Source organism: Neoarius graeffei, chromosome 1 (genome assembly GCF_027579695.1).
Source record: "Neoarius graeffei isolate fNeoGra1 chromosome 1, fNeoGra1.pri, whole genome shotgun sequence".
In the NCBI taxonomy this organism is placed as follows: domain Eukaryota; kingdom Metazoa; phylum Chordata; class Actinopteri; order Siluriformes; family Ariidae; genus Neoarius; species Neoarius graeffei.
Window position 1 is genome coordinate 16209980 of NC_083569.1, and position 21540 is coordinate 16231519.

The 21540-nt window shown below is 40.2% G+C and overlaps 1 protein-coding gene across 1 annotated transcript in view; it reads right to left on the reverse strand.

Annotated features, from left to right (window-relative positions):
• The window catches only part of chd8 (chromodomain helicase DNA binding protein 8), a 202374-nt gene that overhangs the window by 124556 nt on the left and 56278 nt on the right, over nucleotides 1-21540 (reverse strand). Inside the window, exons 4-6 of the mRNA XM_060930000.1 lie at nucleotides 17014-17292; nucleotides 5944-6060; nucleotides 2398-2861 (exon numbers count right to left, since the gene is read on the reverse strand). Of these exons, the coding sequence (XP_060785983.1) occupies nucleotides 2398-2861; nucleotides 5944-6060; nucleotides 17014-17292 (860 nt within the window). The remainder of the gene's footprint in view (nucleotides 1-2397; nucleotides 2862-5943; nucleotides 6061-17013; nucleotides 17293-21540) is intronic.

The window sequence follows — 21540 nt, forward strand, 5'->3', positions numbered from 1 at the left end:
GAAAAAAAATCTCCTACTCCCAGATCAGCGATATTTCCTTTCTAAAGAAATGCCCAAGTCAAGTTACTAAGCCACAATCAGAAGTTCAAGACAAAGTTCCAGAGACAGTAATACCTTTCATCATTTTCTCTATTTGAATGACTGGAACAACCAAAAACAGCACAAAAATTAAGACAGATTATGCCTTGCTTAGAGGAAAGACAGTGTGTCTGGTGGTTCTCCAGGAGAAGGCATGACATGATGCGTGACATCACACACAAGGGTGCACATAAATAAAATCTAATTATTACTACAATCAGATAATGACTTGCAATAAATGGTAATGAAATCACAAACAGCAGTAACATACGTAACTGTGGCTTATGAACACTGAAAAATTGTGGGAGGTGTTGAGAATAACCAGGATAGCTTTCAGATGAGTTCTTTCAAAGTCAGAAAGTGACACAGGTCCAAATACCACAGTATTAGCAAAAACAGTGTCACTTCCCTGAAACCTTCCCATCAATTTGCAATTGACTGGCACAAGTAGTCAGCAGAGACCGTGAACACAGTCCTCAGCAGAGGAGCACAGTACGTCAAGGAAGAATCACTCAACAATGCTACATATCAGTTTACAGAGCTGGTGATGGCGATCAGGACTAGCAAAGCTAATAGGGGAGTACTGCTATGGAGCACTTGCATGTGACGTCACAGCCGATCCAGATTGTGACAGACACCATCTTGTCGGTCAAACGCCATATTCCGCCTTCTACTTCTGCTTTTACTTCTACCTTTTCTTCTGGAAAACCCTACTATGTACAATTCTACTACAACGGCTGCGGCTACAAGCTCTCCCTACCTGTGCACGTTTTTTATGTTTTTTGTGTGCATTTTTGCCTGTTGTTTGTCTGTACCAGACTTCAATATCCACTATAACCGTATGGACTTACTGGACATTGGTTTCCAGCAGAAAATGACGGTTTGTAGCGATTTCCATCGCATGCACAACATTCCGGACGAGATAGCGAGACCAGCGGGTTCTCCATGGATTGTTATCGGAGGCAAAGCGAAGGAGGCGGCGCCGGGAGCAGAAGCAAAAGCGAGGCTACAGGCAGAGCCAGCCTGTTGACTAAGCTCAGCCACTCAAATCTCCACTGCTAAGCCTCTACCTCTCCAACGCCAGATCCATGTAAACAAGACGGACGATTTGGAATTACAGCTGGAATTACCTTATTCTATTCTATAATCGGCTGGTCAGTGCTATACTCAGTACTTAAGTGACTTACCCATCCAATGAGGACTCTTGTTTACAAGATGCCACATCTGAGTCGCTGACAAATCCTGAATTTCTGTAAAGATAACTGTCCAGAGATTTATAGGCACGCAGTGCTTCACCACTGAACAGCGAGGGAAAGTTAATGAGGTAATTATACACGTCCGGGTATTCCGCTGGCAGTTCAAAATCCGGTCGTGAAAACTCCGTCTGGTAAGCCATAAGGGTCACTAATCTGTAGATCGTTTATTTTAGACATATCTAGTTATCTGTTCATTAGAAAAATGAGCCGTGTAGTCCGTCGGTTGAAATTGATCCATTCTGTACACAAGTGCAGCAGTATTCAGCGGTGTTTTTGACCGACAAGATGGCGGTTGTGTACTTTCCGGTCACGTGACTGCAAGATCTCTATAGGTGTCTACTACCAGATTTAGAAGAGGGGATACCTCTTACCATAGTCACCAGCTGTTATACACTGTTCACTAACATACATAAGGTCCAACATGTAAACAAGGCGAGAAGGAAAAGAGGGTTGAATGATGGGTATTTATTTCAAATCCTGCTTCAGACGTACATTATCTGACTTTGTTGAAAGGTTTCAGAATACATATGCGTGCACACACCAGAGGCTATCCAGAGGATTCTCAATGCTCATGGCAGTTAGGAAGAGTGAAATAGTACCCAAGTTTTGCATTAGCCATCTCAAGACTTAAACTCTACCAAAAAGCTGTGGACTATAGAAGGCAATCCACATGCAGAAACAATTTTTTTTTTTTTGGGGGGGGGGGGGGGGGGGGGGGTGTCTGAAAAGCGTCTCCAAAACAAGCAAACATTATAGGTAGAGATTCAGTGCTGTTATTTCCTCAAGAGGAAATTTTACCCAATATTAATTGTGAGGCTACCAATCACAAAAGACTGCTTATATCTGGTTGGAAAGAATTAGCACATTACTAAAATACTGATGAAATACACTATATTTTAATGTGCTAATGAAAACAATAGACTTGAGCAAAAATTTCAAGTGAAAAATCAACTGTTATACACAAATTTTTCACTTAAAAAATTTCACATTTTCATTGCCTCCTAAGCATGATATTCTGCTCTCTCTCACACACACACACACACACACACACACACAAACTTACTTGGGCTTTGTTTTCCCTTTACTCTTACAACCTCCACCTCCTCCAGCCACCGCAGATGTAGTACTTTTCACCTTAGCCTTCTTTTCGCCAACCGCAGCTTTCACAGTGGCTGCACTCAACACAGGGCTCTTCTTCTTGTTCCCTCCTGCAGTCTTCTTCTTGGCCCCAGGTGGACTTGCAACACCATCCAGGTCAATTGATGTCTGTCTAGCAGGAAATTCATCTTGACTGAGAACTCTTGGGATGTTTCGCTCACCACGGGCTTTAGCCCGAGCAATGGCCTCGGCTACAATTCGATTGGCTTTCTCCTGCTTACACAGAGTTTCTACTTTTCGCAAGGGCTCCGTGGCCTTGACGATACGTAAACCCTGCGAGGCAGTTGCGGAGTTAGCAGAAGATCCAGCTGAGGTATTGATGACCTTCACCACTGAAACAGCACCCCCAGAACAAGAAGCTGAACTTGTCTTGGGAAATGCAAGTCAATAAGAAAAGAAAAATAACATAAATGTATGACCTTGTCTGTGCCAAAAAAAAATTGAAAAAATGCTTTAATGTCTGATGTTAACCTGTACGATAAGGTTTTGGTTTTTTTTTTTGCCTGAAAATAAGCATGCCAGCATGAATCTAAGCACACATTTGCAACCACATTTCCCTTAAGAACTTGCACCATTTATGCAAATCTAAATTCAATTGCAAATCATGTATCATTTTGTGCAAAGAAAAGTACACTGACTGCAAAAATTCAAAGTACATTTGACACCTCAATGTCGAAAGAATCTGGTTCTGCCATATTGAAAAAGTTATAGAAATCTCTCTTTTTATACTGTACTTATCATGCTACACCTCAGACCAAAAAAAAAAAAAAAAATTACATTTAAAAAGGCCACCGCAATCACATTTGCATTTTCACGGTCAACAACTACACCTGTGAAACAGCATGGGTGGGACTTTGAAGGGACATTAAAAGGAAGTGATATCTTCCTCAAAGGAAGTTTTGTAGGAAGTTATGTCTTCCTCAAAGGCACAACCAACAGGCCTGCATTCATCCCCGAGATGCATCTCAGTTTTTCCCTTAATAAGCTACGTTTGCCATGATACACTGAGCGGATTATTTTTAACCGCACAGGTTTATTTAAAATGTACAGAGTTGCACAACTTAATTTTTACTATCTGACAACTTTAAAAAGTAGTCAGCTTTCCCATAGGTAAAGCAAAAGCTGATTCAGGACATGGCTATTTAGTGCAGATAAAACACTAATGAATAGCAGCAAAGTACACATCAAACAGCACTTAACAGCCATACTCAAGCTACAAAAGATAATTCTCACTTCAATGCTTTTCAAACGACATTGTTAATGATTAAAATAAATTAGTGCAATGAATGTGCAAAATAAATTTGTGCATCATATTACCAAGTCTTCGAATGGAATTGTGTAGATAATCTGATGGCACATGTGACAACCAAAATAGCTGAATTTGGAACCGAGAACTAACAGTACACAAGTTCATATCTGTCTACAGACTCCTCCTCGTAACATTCCGATATCCCTACAGTCATCCTTGGATGAAAAATACTACACTTTCAGCAGCACAGAGATTTTCCCGATCATAATGACAAGGGAATTCAGCCCCTGCATTCAGCTTAAACCTAAGTAGTGTCAGCCTCTAGCAACTTGCATGCACACAGGTTTAAAAGCTGAGTAGGAATGGATAATGATGTGCAACCAGTGTCTACAAATGGGCTCTTTCTCTAAAGTGCTGGGATTTTAGTGACATTATTTGGCTTTAAAGTGATAAAATAACCGTGGAAGGAATTCCTGTATGTGCGGGGGGGGATTTAATTAGTCCCTGCACATCAACACTTCGTACAAAATGATAATTGTACACTCATCAGGGAAATGAAATTGCAAATACATACTTGAATCAACATTTTCTAATTAGCATTTGGTTTGTTCAGAAAAGTAGTAACTGTACAATCTCAATTCCAAAACAGTTGGGATGCTGTGTAAACTAAATGAATGTGATAATTTACAAAATCATGCAAACTCTATATTTCATTGAAAATACTACAAAGACAACATATAAAATGTTGAAACAAATTTTATTATTTTTTGAAAAATATATGCTCAATTTGATGTCAGCAACACGTTTAAAAAAAAGTTGGGACAGGGGCATGTTTACCACCGTGTTGCATCACCTCTACTTTTAACAACACCCTACAAACGTTTGGAAACCGAGGAGACCGACTGCTGTAGTTTTGAAAGAGAAAAGTTGTCCCATTCTCGCCCGATACACAATTTCAGTTGTTCAACAGTTCGGGATCTCCTTTGTTGTATTTTGCGCCAAATGTTTTAAATGGGAGACAGGTCTAGACTGCAGGCAGGCAAGTTTAGCACCCAGACTCTTTTACTATGGACCCATGCAGTTTCAATATGTGCAGAAAATGGTTTGGCATTGTCTTGCTGAAAGACGGAAGACCTTCCTTGAAAAAGATTGTCTGGATGGCAGCATATTATTTTGAAAAAAAAAACACAAAAAAAATTCAGCATTAATGATGCCTTCCCAGATGTACAAGCTACCATTGTCATATGCATAAATGCACCCTCATACCATCACAGATGCTGGCTTTTGAACTGTGCACCGATAAGCCCTCTCCTCTTTAGCCTGGAAGATGTGCTGTCCATGATTTTTAAAAAGTATTTCCAATTTTGATTCGTCAGACCTCGGGACAAATTTTCCCACTTTGCCTCAATCCATCATAAAAGAGCTCAGGCCCAAAGAATGTGGCAGTGTTTCAGGATATTGTTTATATCTGGTTTCAACTTGTATTTGTGGATGCAGTAATGAACTGTTTTCACAGATGATGGTTTTCTGAAGTGTTCCTGAGCCCATAGAGTGATTTCCACTACAGGCATGCCTGCTTTTAATGCAGTGTCGCCTGAGGACCTGAAGAATCGCAGGCATCCAGTGTCAGTTTTCAGCCTTGTCTCTTGCATACAGAGATTTCTCCAGATTCTCTGAATCTTTTAATGATGATATGTACTATGAATGTGATTCCCAAATTCTTTGCAATTTTACATTGAGGAACGTTGTTCTTCAATTGTTGCACTGTTTGCCCACGCAGTCTTTCACAGAGCGGTGAACCCCTCTCTAGCTTTACTTCTGAGAGACTCAGCCTCTCTGGGATGTTGTTTTCATATCCAATCACATTACTGATCCCTTGTCAAGTAACCAAATTAGTTTTAGGCTTTTTTTTTTTTTAAGCATTACACAACATTCTCAGTTTTTTTTTTTTATTGTCCCATCCCAACTTTTCTGAAACATGTTTGAAATGAGTATGCTCCAAAATGAGCATACATTAAAAAATAAGAAAAAAAAAATTCTGTTTCAACATTTGGTATGTTGCCTTTATACCATTTTCAATAAAATACATGGTTTCCATGATTTGAAAATCTTCACATCCTATTTTTATTTGTGTGTTTTACGGTGTCCCTGCTTGGGGTTGTATTTAACCCTATAAAGACCAGTATAAACTGTCTGTCATACCTGTTGCTGGAGCAGAAGTTTAACAGGCACTGCCAGTCTTTGTCCTCCCTGGCCTTGGGAAACCTGGACTACCTGGTGGCAGCCACTAGCATTCGCGCTACCAGAAACTAGCTGAAACTGAATAAGAGAAGGTACATGATTTATTGTTCATCTCCAAGTAGATTAAAACTAATTACTAATCCTACAGCATATATACACAGTAAAGAATACATGGTTAAAGAAGCAGCTTTTATGGCTATCCAGTCCTTACAGGGTTTTCCCTGCTACTGTAAATCGAAAGCAGAGCACCAATGTCATGTAGCCAAATGTCATCTAATTACAGCTGCTTAAAACACATTTTTATATATACTCACGTAATAATAATAATAATAATAATAATAATAATAATAATAATAATAAACTTCGATACAAGTTTTCATAACAGGTGCTTTACATTATGAGTAAAATAAAAGTAAAGGCATTACAGAAAAATATTTAAATAAAAGGAAAATGCATAACATAGTATTGAACATTAAAACCGAACTAAAAATATTAAACAGGAAAAATGTGCAAATTACAAATATTACATTCAAATAAAGAAACCAAAAAACAAACAAACAAACAAAAGTCGAAGTCTAGCTTTTTGATAGAGTACTAATAATTCAGCCAGATACTCTGGACCCAAACCATGTAAAGCTTTAAAAGTAAGCAATAAAATTTTAAAATAAATTTTGAATTCGATTGGTAGCCAGTAAAGTGAAGCAATTAAAGTATCACAGCAGTCCAAGCAAAAAGTAATAAAGCATGTCTCCCTTTATTTATACATACGTGTGTGTGTGTGTGTGTGTGTGTGTGTGTGTGTGTGTGTGTGTTATATATATATATATATATATATATATATATATATATATATATATATATATATATATATATATATCTCACACACACACACACACACACAACTTAAAGTGTACCAGTACCGGTCAAGCTTACAACATTAAAGGAGATACGCAGAACCTTTATTTTTAAATACAGGTCTGAGTGGATAGTATCTCCATCCTTGACTCTTGTATGCTGCATAACTGGGGGGAAAAAAATATATTTTATTTTTATATAAAATCGACCGCAAAGTTGCCATTCGAGCTGCCCCACTGAGCCAGCCAGCCCTGGGTGGGTGACGTCACAGCGGGAACCAGTGCTATAGACCAAAGCCAGACTCGGCAGGTGAGAGTGGTTGCAATGGCCTCTCCGTTCAGATTTGTTGAAGATTCTTTGGATTCCTCAGATAGCAATATATCTGACTGTGACAGTCTTGAAATTGGTGTGTGTGTACATGCTGCTGCTATACACGTAGAACCGCATCAATTCAAACCATTGGAAAGTGAATCCAATAGTAACACTTCGGCCACGGAGGCCCCACCTTACGAAATAAAGCCAGAGAACAAAGCCGTCTAGAGAATTGGATGGAATTAAGAGAATTGGATGGAATTAAACTGACAGTCTCATGTGACTCTCATTAAAACAGGATAGGCGTTATAACTTATGCAACATACATGTACATGCATGCATTTTCACTGATAAAACGTAAAAGGCTAATTAAATAATCAGATGAACTGAGAATCACATTCTGAAACAAATTAAGTAATATCTTATACCGGTAACTTAAATACACAATACAAGTTACATGTAGGGCGGCACGGTGGTGTAGTGGTTAGCGCTGTCGCCTCACAGCAAGAAGGTCCTGGGTTCGAGCCCCGGGGCCGGCGAGGGCCTTTCTGTGTGGAGTTTGCATGTTCTCCCCGTGTCCGCGTGGGTTTCCTCCGGGTGCTCCGGTTTCCCCACAGTCCAAAGACATGCAGGTTAGGTTAACTGGTTACTCTAAATTGACCGTAGGTGTGAATGTGAGTGTGAATGGTTGTCTGTGTCTATGTGTCAGCCCTGTGATGACCTGGCGACTTGTCCAGGGTGTACCCCGCCTTTCGCCCGTGGTCAGCTGGGATAGGCTCCAGCTTGCCTGCGACCCTGTAGAAGGATAAAGCGGCTAGAGATAATGTGATGTAATGTGAAGTTACATGTATTAATCTAAATGCAAGTAAACAACGAGTGAGGTTTTTTTTTAATGTAACCAAATGAGGAGTTGCATCTTACCCATCTGTGTTCTTGCTTCTTGAAGGCTGAGCTTGTAGCCAATTGTTTTGAAACAATCTGACTCCGTTCTTCATTCATTCATTCACTTTTTCCACGTAAGGGCGAGATACTACTGCTGAGGCAAGCATATCCAGCGGGGGAGAGAGGAGAAAAAAAGAAAGGAAGAGGGGGGCGGGGAACCATACATCCAGCGGAGATCTCTCACGACTGGTCCACTCATTCTCCATTCTGAGTACTCCACCATTACTGCTCGGCTCACACTCCAGGAGAACTGGTGCAACTGAACTTCCTTTCCTTGTAGTTTTCTTTTCCTTCAATTGTTGGTACTGCACCTTCTTTCAATATGGGCTTATAGCCAACACTCCTCAACAGATCAGAGGTCTTGTACAAGTCCTCAGTAAATTGTGCAGAACAGAGGAGAGACCACTTCGTAGGCGCCCAATCCATGAATTTCTCGCAAAACGCATCCGAATCTTTGCAGTTTGAATGTTCTTGGGCAACGAATGCAACGTAAATCCACCTTCTGTCGTGTTGCTGCACCCGCCAGCAACACACCTACATGGCATGGCAATAAATTGGCTCAAAATGGAGGATCGAAGCTGCAGTTAGCTCTGGTTTTTAGCATAGCGGAAATGGCGATGGCACGTCATAGCCTTCCTGCTATGACGTCACAGATGTCAAGTTCGTTTGTATAGCGCTTTTAACAATAGACATTGTCACAAAGCAGCTTTAAAGAATTTGAATGACTTAAGACATGAGCTAATTTTATCCCTAATCTATCTCCAATGAGCATGCCCGTGGCGACGGTGGCAAGGAAAAACTCCCTCAGACGACATGAGGAAGAAACCTTGAGAGGAACCAGACTCAAAAGGGAACCCATCCTCATTTGGGCAATAACAGACAGCATGACTATAATATTAACAGTTTTAACATGAAGTCAGTTTCGTTGATGTTATAAACTCTTCACTGATGGAAACTTGAGTGCAAAACTGTTCATGACGACTGCAGTCCTAAAGTTAGCAAAATCAACTGTAGTCCTCAGCCATAAAAGCATTACTGTAAGTGTCCAGAGCATCCTCCAAGTGTGATTTTCAACTGTCCATACGGGGCCGTCCTCCACAGGAGCAATGCGATGGGACTCCAACCAGACATAGGGCATCAGGACTGATCAGGCAGGTCCAAGGAGCAGACCTCATCAAGGTCATTCACTCAGACCATTACCTATATGAATCGCTTTAATCGTAAAAATTACTATATTAGATTAATTTTTAACGCTTAAAACTATTCCTATGCCATTCTTGAGGTCTCAAGGCATTTATAAACAAAAAGTGAGGCCATGGTTCTGCATATCTCCTTTAATCATGCTTTATGTATTTCTTGTAAATAAAAGACGCGCACATTCAGTAAAAAAAAAAAAACTTGACAAAAACTCAAGTTTGCTCTTTCCTATGTGCCCACTGCCAAATATTATAGTTTTTAAAATTACCTAAATTAGATGAGAGATAAAACTTGTCACCTTACTCGGTCACACCAGAGCGCGCACTTCCACATTCATAAAAGACTACTCACTTGCCCAGTGTCTGAAATCGCTCCCAACTTGCTATATAGAGCAATACATAGTGAGGACGCCATTTTGTAGTGCTGTCCAAAACGAAAGTGAGGATTATTACACCCTATATAGTGCACTCAAAAGTATCCCACAACGCATCACAAAAAGTAGTGTACAACCGATGGTTTAACCCAGGGGTTTTCAAAGTGTGGGAGAGTCAGCCCCCCCTCGGAGAGCAAATAAACAACAGCGCCCCCCCTTACAATTTTTGTTGTTACTATACTTAATGTTCCATTCGTATTTTTTAAAAAATGGTTGCTGTACACATTTTTTCTTTTTCACATTTTAAACATCTGTGCTTTTTAAAACATCTTGTTTTACACATTTTAAACATCCCATAGCATTGTTAGCTAGCATCTCTTGGCAGACAACACACTGTGGCAGTGGAGCATCTTCAGATACAGTCCATGAAAATCCAAACTTTAAATAATCGTGGTCATACTTCCTTCTTTTTCCAGTCCCCCAGGATTCCGCGGGCCTTTTTTGTGATTGTTGTGGGCTAAAATGTCTGATGTTGCGGGGGGTTTTCCAAAAAATTTGCGATGAAAGTTGCGGTGTTAGGTTTTTGTTGCGATTACATTGCGGGAGGAAGTGAAAGTTGCGAGAAATTGTTGCGATTTTCTCTTTTTGTGATTAAAATTGAGTGATGTGTTAAATATTAAGTTATACTGAAAAACTATTGATTAAAAAAACAAAGAGAAATGGTCCTATAAACAACTTTACCAATATAAAAGATTACCAGGACTACAAAAATGCAGAAAAATAGGCTTTACTTATCCAAATGCACCTGTTAGTTCAAAAGTTAAAGTGCATAGAACCTCACAGCATAACATGAAGTTACCATAAAATATAACATAAATGCCTCAGCTTTTATGTAAGAAAAAAAAAACCTATTAATACTAGTACTGTGTGCAGGCAGTCTCTCCTGGAGACTAAATTAAACAATAATTATAAACTAATAAAATTAATGGCTCAGGCTTCATAGAAGAAAAAAAACATTTGAACAGAATCTCAGTATGATGCTGAAGGTACCTAAACAATGGAAAATAAAATACCATTTTGGCAAAAATGCTGGCATCCATTAACTTCTTGTATTAAGTAAAAAAATAAATAAATAAAGTGCACACAGTCCTTCACTGTAAACATAACACACTTTCAGTGTTGCCAGATACTGCTGACGTTTTCCAGTCCAAAATATGTTCAAAACCCGCCAAAATGCACTTGAAATCGTCCAATCTGGCAACACGACGCGCATGCTGCTTCTCTTGAACACACGGAAGTAAGGCGGAAGGTAGTTTATCGACATCACCTCAAGACGACGCCAACGATTGGTCAAATTTGCGGGAAAGTTGCGGTGATTGGATATAATTGCAACACCGCCCTGAATTCGCGGGGATTGGTTGAATTTGCGCTGAAGTTGCAAATCGCAACATCCTGGAGGCTCTGTTTTTTTGCTTGGCCCAGACTTTGTCTCCTCACTCACTGTAGCTTTAGGTACTAAAAACCGATCCATTTTGTCTCTCACGTTGCGCCCCCCCCCCGAAGAACTCTGGTGCCCCCCAGGGGGGGTGTGCCCCACACTTTGAAAAGCCCTGGTCTAACTGATGGTTAGTATCAAGCAATATATCCTATCATGCATTGCAGTCGTGCTGAAAGAAATCAAATTAAAAAGTCTCAAATTTGATTTAATAAAAGGCAGCAGCAAAGAAAAAAAAAATTATTCAGCCTTGATTTAAAAAAACTGAAAGATGCAGGTACTTTGTGTTGACTAATGTGGGAAATATGCTCAGTATTTATGCATTTATCACAAAAATACATGCATGTATTTATTATTTTCGAAACCCACCAGCCGGCTGATATGGCATGTTTTAATTGTGCGACAGTAATAACAAACATCAGCGCAACGGACTAGTGTCCGAAAGCGTTTTTTCATTTTACCAATGAGCTCACTATATCGTCATTCCCTATATAAGGAGTAATGAACAAGTGAGCGATTTCAGTCACAGGGTAATGATGATCACTTTCACTCTTTCGGTTTCGATTGATTTTTCTTCTCCGTGCTCTCACGGAAGGCGGTCACATTTCTCTGCTCTCCTCTCCTTTTTTTCCTGCTTGTGCTCTTTGTTTCGTCTCGTCTGCCTATACTTTTTTTTTTTTTTTGAGAGACTCTCTCCGCATTGAATTTCTAAAATAAAAAAGCATGGATTTGATAAACTGGTCTCCTAACGAAATTGACACAGTTTCTGGGTTCGGGGGAACCCACCTGTCCTGCCAGAACGTCTCTGGAGGACATTGGAGATATCTACCTATTCGGAACCATGGCTACCAGACTTTTGCTGATTGGATTAGGCATTGCCCTGGTATATCGAGGAAATCAGACAACGGTGACAGATGTTCAAAGCCCCACAAAGCTGCCCAATATGATTGAAGTGGTGGGCAAAGCTGTCGGCACTCAGACTGTGGCTATAGAACTTGAACCACAACATGGTTGTCATCTGGGAGACGCTTTCGGCTTTGCAAGGAATAAGTATTTCGGAGACCAAATGGAACTGAATTGAACAGACATGGACAGATATGGACGAGTGGTGTGGACGTGTAAAGACTCCATCTGTTCGAAAGACCAAACAATCTCTATCTTATCGACATTCGGCTCCCTGAACAGCACCGGCCTCAATCAAGGCCGTTGCTGGGGCAACATTTCCCCCAGAAGGTCACTGCTGGGAGACACTCTCGCATTCTTCGCATTCCTTCCCCAATTTTCCGCAGTCGCCATTTTCCACCCCCAATGTGACAAGCGGGTGCATGACCAGTGCCGCTTGCATGGCTGCAGGAGCGGACGGCTGCTTGCTTGTGCTGGGTTACCTCTACCTCCTCCCCCCCACCCCTGATTGCCCCCTCCTTCCCCCCTTTCCCCCCTCAAGTCCCATGTTTTAAAGTGTACTTGTATTATTGTGTGCTTGTGCAGAGGTTTTTAAATGCTCCCACACTGTACTCCTGATAGGAGCATACTGGGGAGGTGTTCTTTTTTTCCTCATCTTACTACTGTGTTTCTTTTTCTTTTATCCCTGTCTTCCTGTCCTATTCCCCCTCTGTAAGAACAGGTTGATGGTCAATTTCACTGGTAAGAGTGACAAAGGGTTCATTCATTCATTCATTCATGGTGGGAAAGCCCACCATAAACAGGATAAAATGTCTGACATCCCATTAGGGAATATAGGGATGTATTTGGGCTATTTGGAGGTAAAACTTGTTGCGAAATGGCACGTGGATTTTATGCGCGTCGGATGATTCATTTTATGATTCAGGACAGCGATTCGGTTCAATCTTGATGAACGGTGCCTTTTTTTTTTTTTTTTAAACTTCGACTCGATCCAGCCAAACATCAGCTTGAGTAAGTGTAAATATTTCTTCTATTTCTTATGAGCAGATCGGTTGATATGTTATCTTAGACTGGTGTTTGCAACACGGGATTAGTGAACAGTCCGTTGCAGCCCAGACAAACCAACGACTGTGTGTCACTACCGGTGCCGGAACAGCCCATGAAGGAGGCAACATGTCGCTGACCATGCCTGATTGTTGGAGCAGTGACTTAAAACTCGTGTGTACTTGACAAGAGCTTATGACGAATGTTACATGACGGAATCACTGGTATCTCATGTAATGTTTTGAAATAACTAGTAATTAAAATTCACTACAGGTACATTTTAAATATAGTCTGTTAATGTTAGTCTGTCTCTGTAAAGTCTTTCATGTTTTCTCAACTCTTTTGCTTGCTGCAGAGTTTTAAACCAAATTAGAAATAATTTATAATAAGTAAATAGGTAATAAAATAAGTAAAGTAGATCTACACTAGCACTGTTCTGGTACACTGTTCTGGTAGTGACTACTTTCCACTACAGTTGTCTACACTATGTCACACCTGCACGCTGTGGCACGTGCATCAGACTGACTCTTGGGTGTGCTCCAGACAGCGCGCACCAAGAGGATTCGCACGTGCGCACGTAAATGACTCGCACCTGCACAGGATTAAGGCGCAATCAGCGCACCCATGTAAGGACCTGGAAAACACTCGCAGATCATGAAGCATCACGTTGCTAACAGATTACTGAGCATTAGTCCCTGTTTGCTTCTCTTGGTTTCCGATCCTTGAATTCCTGTTTCTCGTGTTTGTTTCCTGACTAGCCTTTCATTGTCCGTGCCTCGCTTGACCTATTGCCCATTTCATCATTTCTTGATTTATGCGCGCCGATTTGTCTTGTTTGCCCATTTTCACTTTCCTTAATAATAAACTATCTTCTGCACATGCATTCGTCTCCCACCCAGCGCTCGAAACTAACGGTGTCCCGACGTCCCGGAGACCATAAAAAATGTCATCGGGACACAAAATTATCATATCTGGGACAATCCCGGGACAATGGAAAAAAATAGATCTAGAGACGACAATTCCCCCGGGGGAAATCGTGAGAGTGATGCAGCGCGCGTAGCAGTCACAGTTGCCGGTGTTCTGAATTCGCCGCTGTACGCATGCGCAGTTAACTCGGGTAGGACGTTTTCATGGGTAGGATGAAATTTCAGAACACCGGAGCTGAGCTGGACTGTATTTTTGTGTCTCTCTGCTCAGCGCGCGGGAAGGGGCACACGAAAAGGGCAGCTTTCCATCAGAGCGCTCCCTCCAAACAACGGGGATTTACACGAAAACAGAAGGAGATATTCAAAAAATGATTTCACATTGAGTGCCACAAGGGTCTCCTGAACACACTGATGTACTTTTTTTGTCTGTAGTGTAAAAATTGAGGACACTAGAACGAGTTAAAAACGAGTGACTTTTCTGATTTAACAATCAAAGCGCAGCCACGTTTATAATGTGAGTCTATGGGGCTGCGCGCCTGCCTTCTCCTGACTTTCAGGCTTCTCATTCAAAAACTGCAAGTCCTATCGTGTAGGTAGACACATTGTGTGAATTAGGACAAGTGTGGCTACTACTTTTGAGAAAATTGTGTGTGTAGAGTGAAAATTGGGGCTGAAAACACAGTTTAAATGAGAAAGTTTGAGCTATTTTTCAAAGCTCTCTACACTCTAACTTAACAAGCTGCACTGGTGTGTAACGCAATAGACACCAATTATAAAGCCGGATTTTCTCCAGGAACCCACATGGTGTTTGAGCTGGGTCTGAGCCAAAAGTATAGAACCTAGCAAAAAGTTGAATGCCAGATCCACAGAGGAGAAGTTTCTCTACGTTTTAAAGTTTGAATCATGTCTCTAGGTGAAAGCATGCCAGAGCAGCGGATGTTTGTAAATGTGTGTAGTTTTTCAAATAATTCCATAGAAATGAATGGGAAATTTATCTAGGTCAAAGAAAATGAAATTAAGCACTGTAAATAATGTAAATGATTTCTATGACTAAAGGTTACAATAAAAAAAAACTTGCATTACATTGCTTTGTTTGCACTTATATGACACTTTTATCCAAAGTGACTTTACGGTTTTTTACACTGTTACAGTCCCTGTAGCAATGTTGGGGTAGGTGCCTTGCTCAAGGGCATTTCATCCATTGATGGTATGGCTGATGGCTTTCAAAACATCTATATTACATAAAAATGGATAACGGTCATGGTGAAAATGATAAGTTGGCCTTATATATGCCAACAGATATTCAAGGTATAAGTAGATGAAATGAACATAAAAGGGGTCTTATTTTCAACTAAAGTGTACTGCAGATGTAGGGAGTTGAAACATTTTCTGAATGAGCTAGTTGGCCCCTTTAAATAAACGGGTATCTATTCATACAGTGAGATCGCCAAAGTTTAATAAACTGAAAATGCAATAACTGTAATTTTGAAGTAGATGATGTATAGGACATGTCACTTGTGTTTTGTGACTTATTGTAAAAATGATATAAAGGGTTCAAAATCGCATAGTTACAAATATAATAGTAACTTCATATGATAATATTAACCATTGGTTATTTCAGAGAGGAAAAAAATGGGGACACTATTGCTTCCATTCGGGACAATACAACACAGAATTCGGGACCACTGGGGGACACAAAGAAAAAAAGTTAATTTCGAGCCCTGCTCCCACCCATTCCTGACAGAATACTTTGCCCACCTGACACACTAAGCGACATCCCTGTGCCACACTGTGCTTTTGGGAGGTCGGTATTCAGTAGGCAATTGCCGAATTGGAACAAAAACAATTATTTTATCTTGGCCTGAGTTATAACTTATTGACAGGAATTACCATTACCCTAACAACTACGTCAGCAAAAGATTCTAACAGCAGCTGGTATTGGCAATTGTTAACGTAAACAAAAACAGGTGGCCTGTTACAATCATCACGTCCACTTGCTGAGATCCGAGTGTCAGTCATTCACCTCGTTGTGGTAGTCAGTGTGACGGTCCTGGTACGGCTCAAACCGGTAGGGCTCCATCCCAAGCCCTACATTCTCCCTCTCCTCCTCCTCCTCTCCAACCTCTTCTTCATCCCCATCATACAAGACATGCACTGTGCCCAAAATCACTCACTATATAGTGGACTATATCGTGAGTTTGCCATTTTGTAGTGCCGTCTGAATATATAGTGAGAATTATTACACCCTATATAGTGGACTCCAAGGCAGCGGCAAAGAAGAAAGCATTCAGCCTTGATTTAAAAGAACTGAAAGATGCAGCAGACACAGTACTTTGTATTTATTAAATGTGGGAAATGCACTCAGTATGCTATATATTTATCACAAAAATACATGCATGAATTTATTATTTTCAAAACCCACCAGGTGACTGATCTGGAACATTTTAATTGTGCAACAGTAATGACGTAAATAACGGCGCAGCGGACGAAAGTGTTTTTCATTTTACCAATAAGCTCACTTATTGGTAAAATGAAAAAACAAAAACACTCACTCCTCAATACAGAATTCCCTAGATAGTGAGTAGGGAGTAGTGAATGAGAGTGATTTCGGACATGGCTCATAGCTCATGTTCTGTCATAAAAAACATTTTCTGTCTGCGCGCCTTCTAGGCAGGTGTTCACTGATCTACGTCATTTCCAGTTTGGGCCATTCTCGGCGGAAGGGAAGGGAATTCCAGGCATCGGTTCGTGACAGGAGGTTTAAATGTTTTATTTTGTTGAGTTTATCATCTCCACGCCTTGCGATTACATCGAAAATTTAAAGTTTGTGTTAAAAATCTACAAAAAAGTGACACCGAAGAGACCTGTTCGTGTCAGTATCACTTGAAACATCCTTGAAGAGTCAACTAAAGTCCTATTATTAAAAAGTCTCATCACTGAGGACTCCACTCACCATCTAAACCCCAGAAAAAGATCTTACTCACCTTGGCTCCCTGTTGGTTGGGTTGCTGCTGTACTTGAAGCTGGATAGTGAGCACTTTTGGTTGTGCCCCTGTCTGGCCTGCTCTAGCCTGGGTAAGAGCTGCCAGCTGGCCACCCTGAAGGACTAATTTCCCCGGCAGAGAGCCCAATAGAAGTCTGGGCTGCTGGCCTTGTTGTCCAGCTCCTGCTGATGGACTGCCACCAACCGTCACCGCACCAACCTGGTTTGTCCCACCCTGAGAAGGCGGCTGCAGCACCAGTGTGATTCTTTTAGGCTCAGCCTGAGTAGTGTGGAATAACAATATTATTATTATTAAGAAGAATTACTACTACCACCACTAATAATAATAATAATAATAATAATAATAATAATAATAATAAGCAGCTCTGATGGTGCTTCACTCCTTATAGAACAATTTAACAAAAACATGCACAAGTTTCCCAAAACCTCCCCATTACTTTGATATCTTGAGCTAAAATCACTTCACACTGATATCAGGCTGATTATTAATAGTAGTCTTACTCACTAGCTTCCAACCAAAACAGAGACCAGTTAAATGCCTTACCTCCTCAAGAAAAAAGGTACAACTCCAGTACACCCCTTTTCATTTTTAGTGTAATATTTAACACTCCTGGTCATTTCCATTCCCTCTCCTCTGACTGGCTGTGCCACAGCATAATCTGATTTATTTCAGTCCCAAAGGTTAGGAGCAGTGTTTTCCCCAGAAAAAAATTAAAGCCCTAAATTCTGGCATGATAAAAATACAGACAATTGAGCGCCAACGGCGCGAAGCGAAACTAGGGGGGGTCCGGGGGCATGCCCCCTCGGAAAATATTTTGAAAATAGATGCTCTCAGGTGCATTTTCAGGGTCTCGGAGAGGTTTTAGATACATGATTATAGGATAGATTTTAACAGTGCTTCAATGATTTCTGACCTAAATAGTATTAATGTATACACATTTGAAATTTCACCTTAAAGTTCAATATGCAAGTTAAACTGGTTTGTTATAGATTACTTAGGTATACGATAGATTTGAAAATCTACGGGGATACCTTGCACTTAATTATCTATGATCAAGTAGTGCTGTAACAAAAATGTGCATGAAAATAAGAACAGTGGTTTGCTCCATCTTATGCAATCCAATGAAGAGAATCGATCATCATGACCTCCTGTTGATCACAAAGGGATCTGAACCTAAGAACTGCCACCTTAAAATAAGTTGCTGTATTACTATAACTGTAATGATTTAGAATGTTTCTGATGCAATTACCACAATATATGTATAACTAAGATGCACTGAAAAGAAAAGTAAGGCAACTGCATATTATAAAGTTTAAATTTTGGCACTTTATTAAATGGACTAGACTAAGATTAAAACATATTTAAAGGAAAAGAAAACTTAATTCATACATTTAAGTTTGCAGAAAGATTATGTATTTATAAAAACATTCATGAAGAGATTGTGTTAATAAGTGTCAAATGTAGCATAATTTCGAATAATAATGATAAGCATATTTGTCAGTGTGATGTCACTGTGACCCTTTAACAAAAGAATAATCCGGAGCCTTCTTTTGTTAAATGGATCCCAGGGATATCACACTGCCAAAAATGCTTATGACGATTATTTGAAATTATGCTATATTTGACACATTTGGACAACTTCACTTCGTGAGAGTGTTTATAAGTACATAATCTTTCTGCAAACCCAAACTAATGAATTAAGTTTTCTACTCCTTTAAAGCAGATTAATTCTCCTTGGATTTTGCTTGGCCCAATGTTGGGCAATGCTCTCATAGTCCATCTCGCTGTCATCCATGCTGATGTGGATCAAATTGTCCAGTGAGTCTTCTCCTAGATTATTAAAGTCAGTCAGTCAGCTTTGCCCGTCTGGTGGGGGACGACATCGGCAGCCAATGAGATCGCTTATAATGAATTGGAAACTTCCGGGATGTCTGACGTTTTCTTTTGATGTTTTTATTGGACGGTTTGAACACGTGATCTTGATGTAGCCAACAGATTAGTTTGTTTACATCATACCACGCAGACATATTACTTTGACAGAATCAACACAAACATTGGGGAAAAAAGACCGCTTGTTTAACACAAATATCAATCAATATGTAAATGGATCTGTTATTTGCTCTCCTATGTATCTAGTTACTTGTGGGTAGGAAATTTAACGTATCAGTATAAATCTAAGCGTATCGGATTTTAACTAAAGCGACTAAGCGTATCGGCAGGCAGAGCAAGCGTATCGGGCCCGATACGCTAAAATGCTTTGGGGAAAACCAAGTTAGGAGTGATATTTATTGTATCTGAGCCAGTATATGATGCACCCAATCTGCCAATTCCAAACAGACACCCTGACACAGCACCGATTTAATTACTATTACAGTCAATGGGATACTCAGCAGCTCAGCCACATCAAATATTTAAAAGGGGAGGTATGGGAAAAACTTATTTTCAGTGCTTGTGCACATATCTGTATCTCATATCTGATATCTGTAGTGCTTACCAACCCACAAACTCTGAAACAAGACAATTGAGCTGCCTATGTCAGAAAACCTAGGATTCAACAAGTCTCCCCTTCTTAAATGTCCCATGGGGAAGATGGCTTTGGATTGCAACTGATAAACAGTTTTGCCATTATGGCTTAGGAGTACAATTGCCACGAACAGTCTTGCACTCAAGTCTCCTTCAGTGAACAGTTGATAACTACTTCACAATAGACTTCATGTTGAAACTATAACGAATTTCCTGTTTACACAACTGTACTTGTATAGTAGAAACACACACACAAGTAAATAGCACACCGTAATAAAAGCAAGTTATTTATAAATCACATCTGCTGTTACTTGCTGTCAATCTCAACAGGATAGCGTGGTCTCATATCGAATACAAAGTTATGCACTTAATGAAGGGAGGGAAAAAAAAAAGAATCATCGCAGCATTTGGCTGTGACAGTCATCAAAATGGCAGGTTTTTTTGCTCAACTCAATGTTTTTAAAATTCTTCTCACTTGTCTGCATAGATATTTCAGGTGACGTGGAATTTACGTCACTAACGTCGTCAATGATATGCCCTCCTCCAGCAGGCTGAAAATAGGTTGGTGGTCTCTCCCCTTCCGCTACATAGCCAAGATAGCAACCATTGAGGAGAGAAGTCTCCAGCTTTGCACACAACTTTTTGACCATTTCAAATAGGCATGTAACAATCTATCGTGTGAAATCGCGATAAAAATTTATGATTCAAGTCGATGAAAATGAATTGTGATCATCAGGCTATGCAATCTTCGTTTTTTCCTAGGTGTAATTAAGTTAAGACAGCAGAGGGTGCAATAATGTAAAACAGCAAGAATACACATGACTTCACCATAGGTGGAAGTAACAGTGCCAACACAGCTCTGCAAAAAAGACACAAAACGCATCTAAAATTGGGAAAAAGCTGTTGTGCGATCGTATAAATAGATTTAACAAGAAATCAAGGCTCTCATTTTACAAACTGCTGAAAGCTAAACGAAAAAGAAGCAAATGAAGATGGTATATTCATACAAGTTTACGAAAAGGCCGATGTGTTATTGACACTGCATTTTTCATAAAAGTAATATTTTAGTTAATAGGCCATGATGAACTGACAGGATGCACTAGAGAGAAGGGGAGTGAAAGTAAGTAGGAGCAAGACAGTACACGCGCATGAACGAGGGTGAGGACAGTGGAATGGTACAGCTACAAGGAACAGAGGCGGTCAAAGCAGAGGAGTTCAAACATCTGGGGTCAACTGTACAAAGTAATGGCAAGTGCAGAAGAGAAGTGAAGAGAGAGTGCAAGCAGGTTGGAACGGATGGAGGAGAGTGTCAGGAGTGATTTGTGACAGAAGGTTGTCAGCAAGAGTGAAAGTGTACAAGACCAGCTACGTTGTATGGTTTGGAGACAGTAGCACTGACACAGACAGGAGGCTGAACTGGAGGTAGCAGAGCTGAAGATACTGAGATTTTCATTGGGAGTGACAAAGTTAGACAAGGGACAGCACATGTAAGATGGCTTGGAGACAAAATGAGAGAGGAGAGATTGAGATAGGTTTAACACAGAGGAGAGATGCAGGGCATATTGGGAAAATAATGCTGGAAATGGAGTTGCCAGGCAGAAGGAAAAGAGGAAGACCAAAGATGAGATTTTATGGATGTGGTGAAGGAGGACATGAGAATGGTTTGTGCTACAGAAAAAGACACGAAGGACCGGAGGGTCGCTGTGGCAACCCCTAACAGGAACAGCCCATTATATTTTACTCCAACCTTTACAAATGTGGGTAAATAGTGTTAGTTATTAAGAAAACGAAAATCAGTTTATTATTTATAATTTTAAAAAGGAATGCAAATTGATTTTTAAAAATAGGAAAATAAATATTGCTTGTAATAAATTTGTCTAAAATTGTGTTTCTATTTCAACTGGCGTAACTTTTCTAGCATTTATGACACTGGTTTAGAGTGAGAAACACACAAGTTGGAGAAATATTTAGATAAAAGTAATT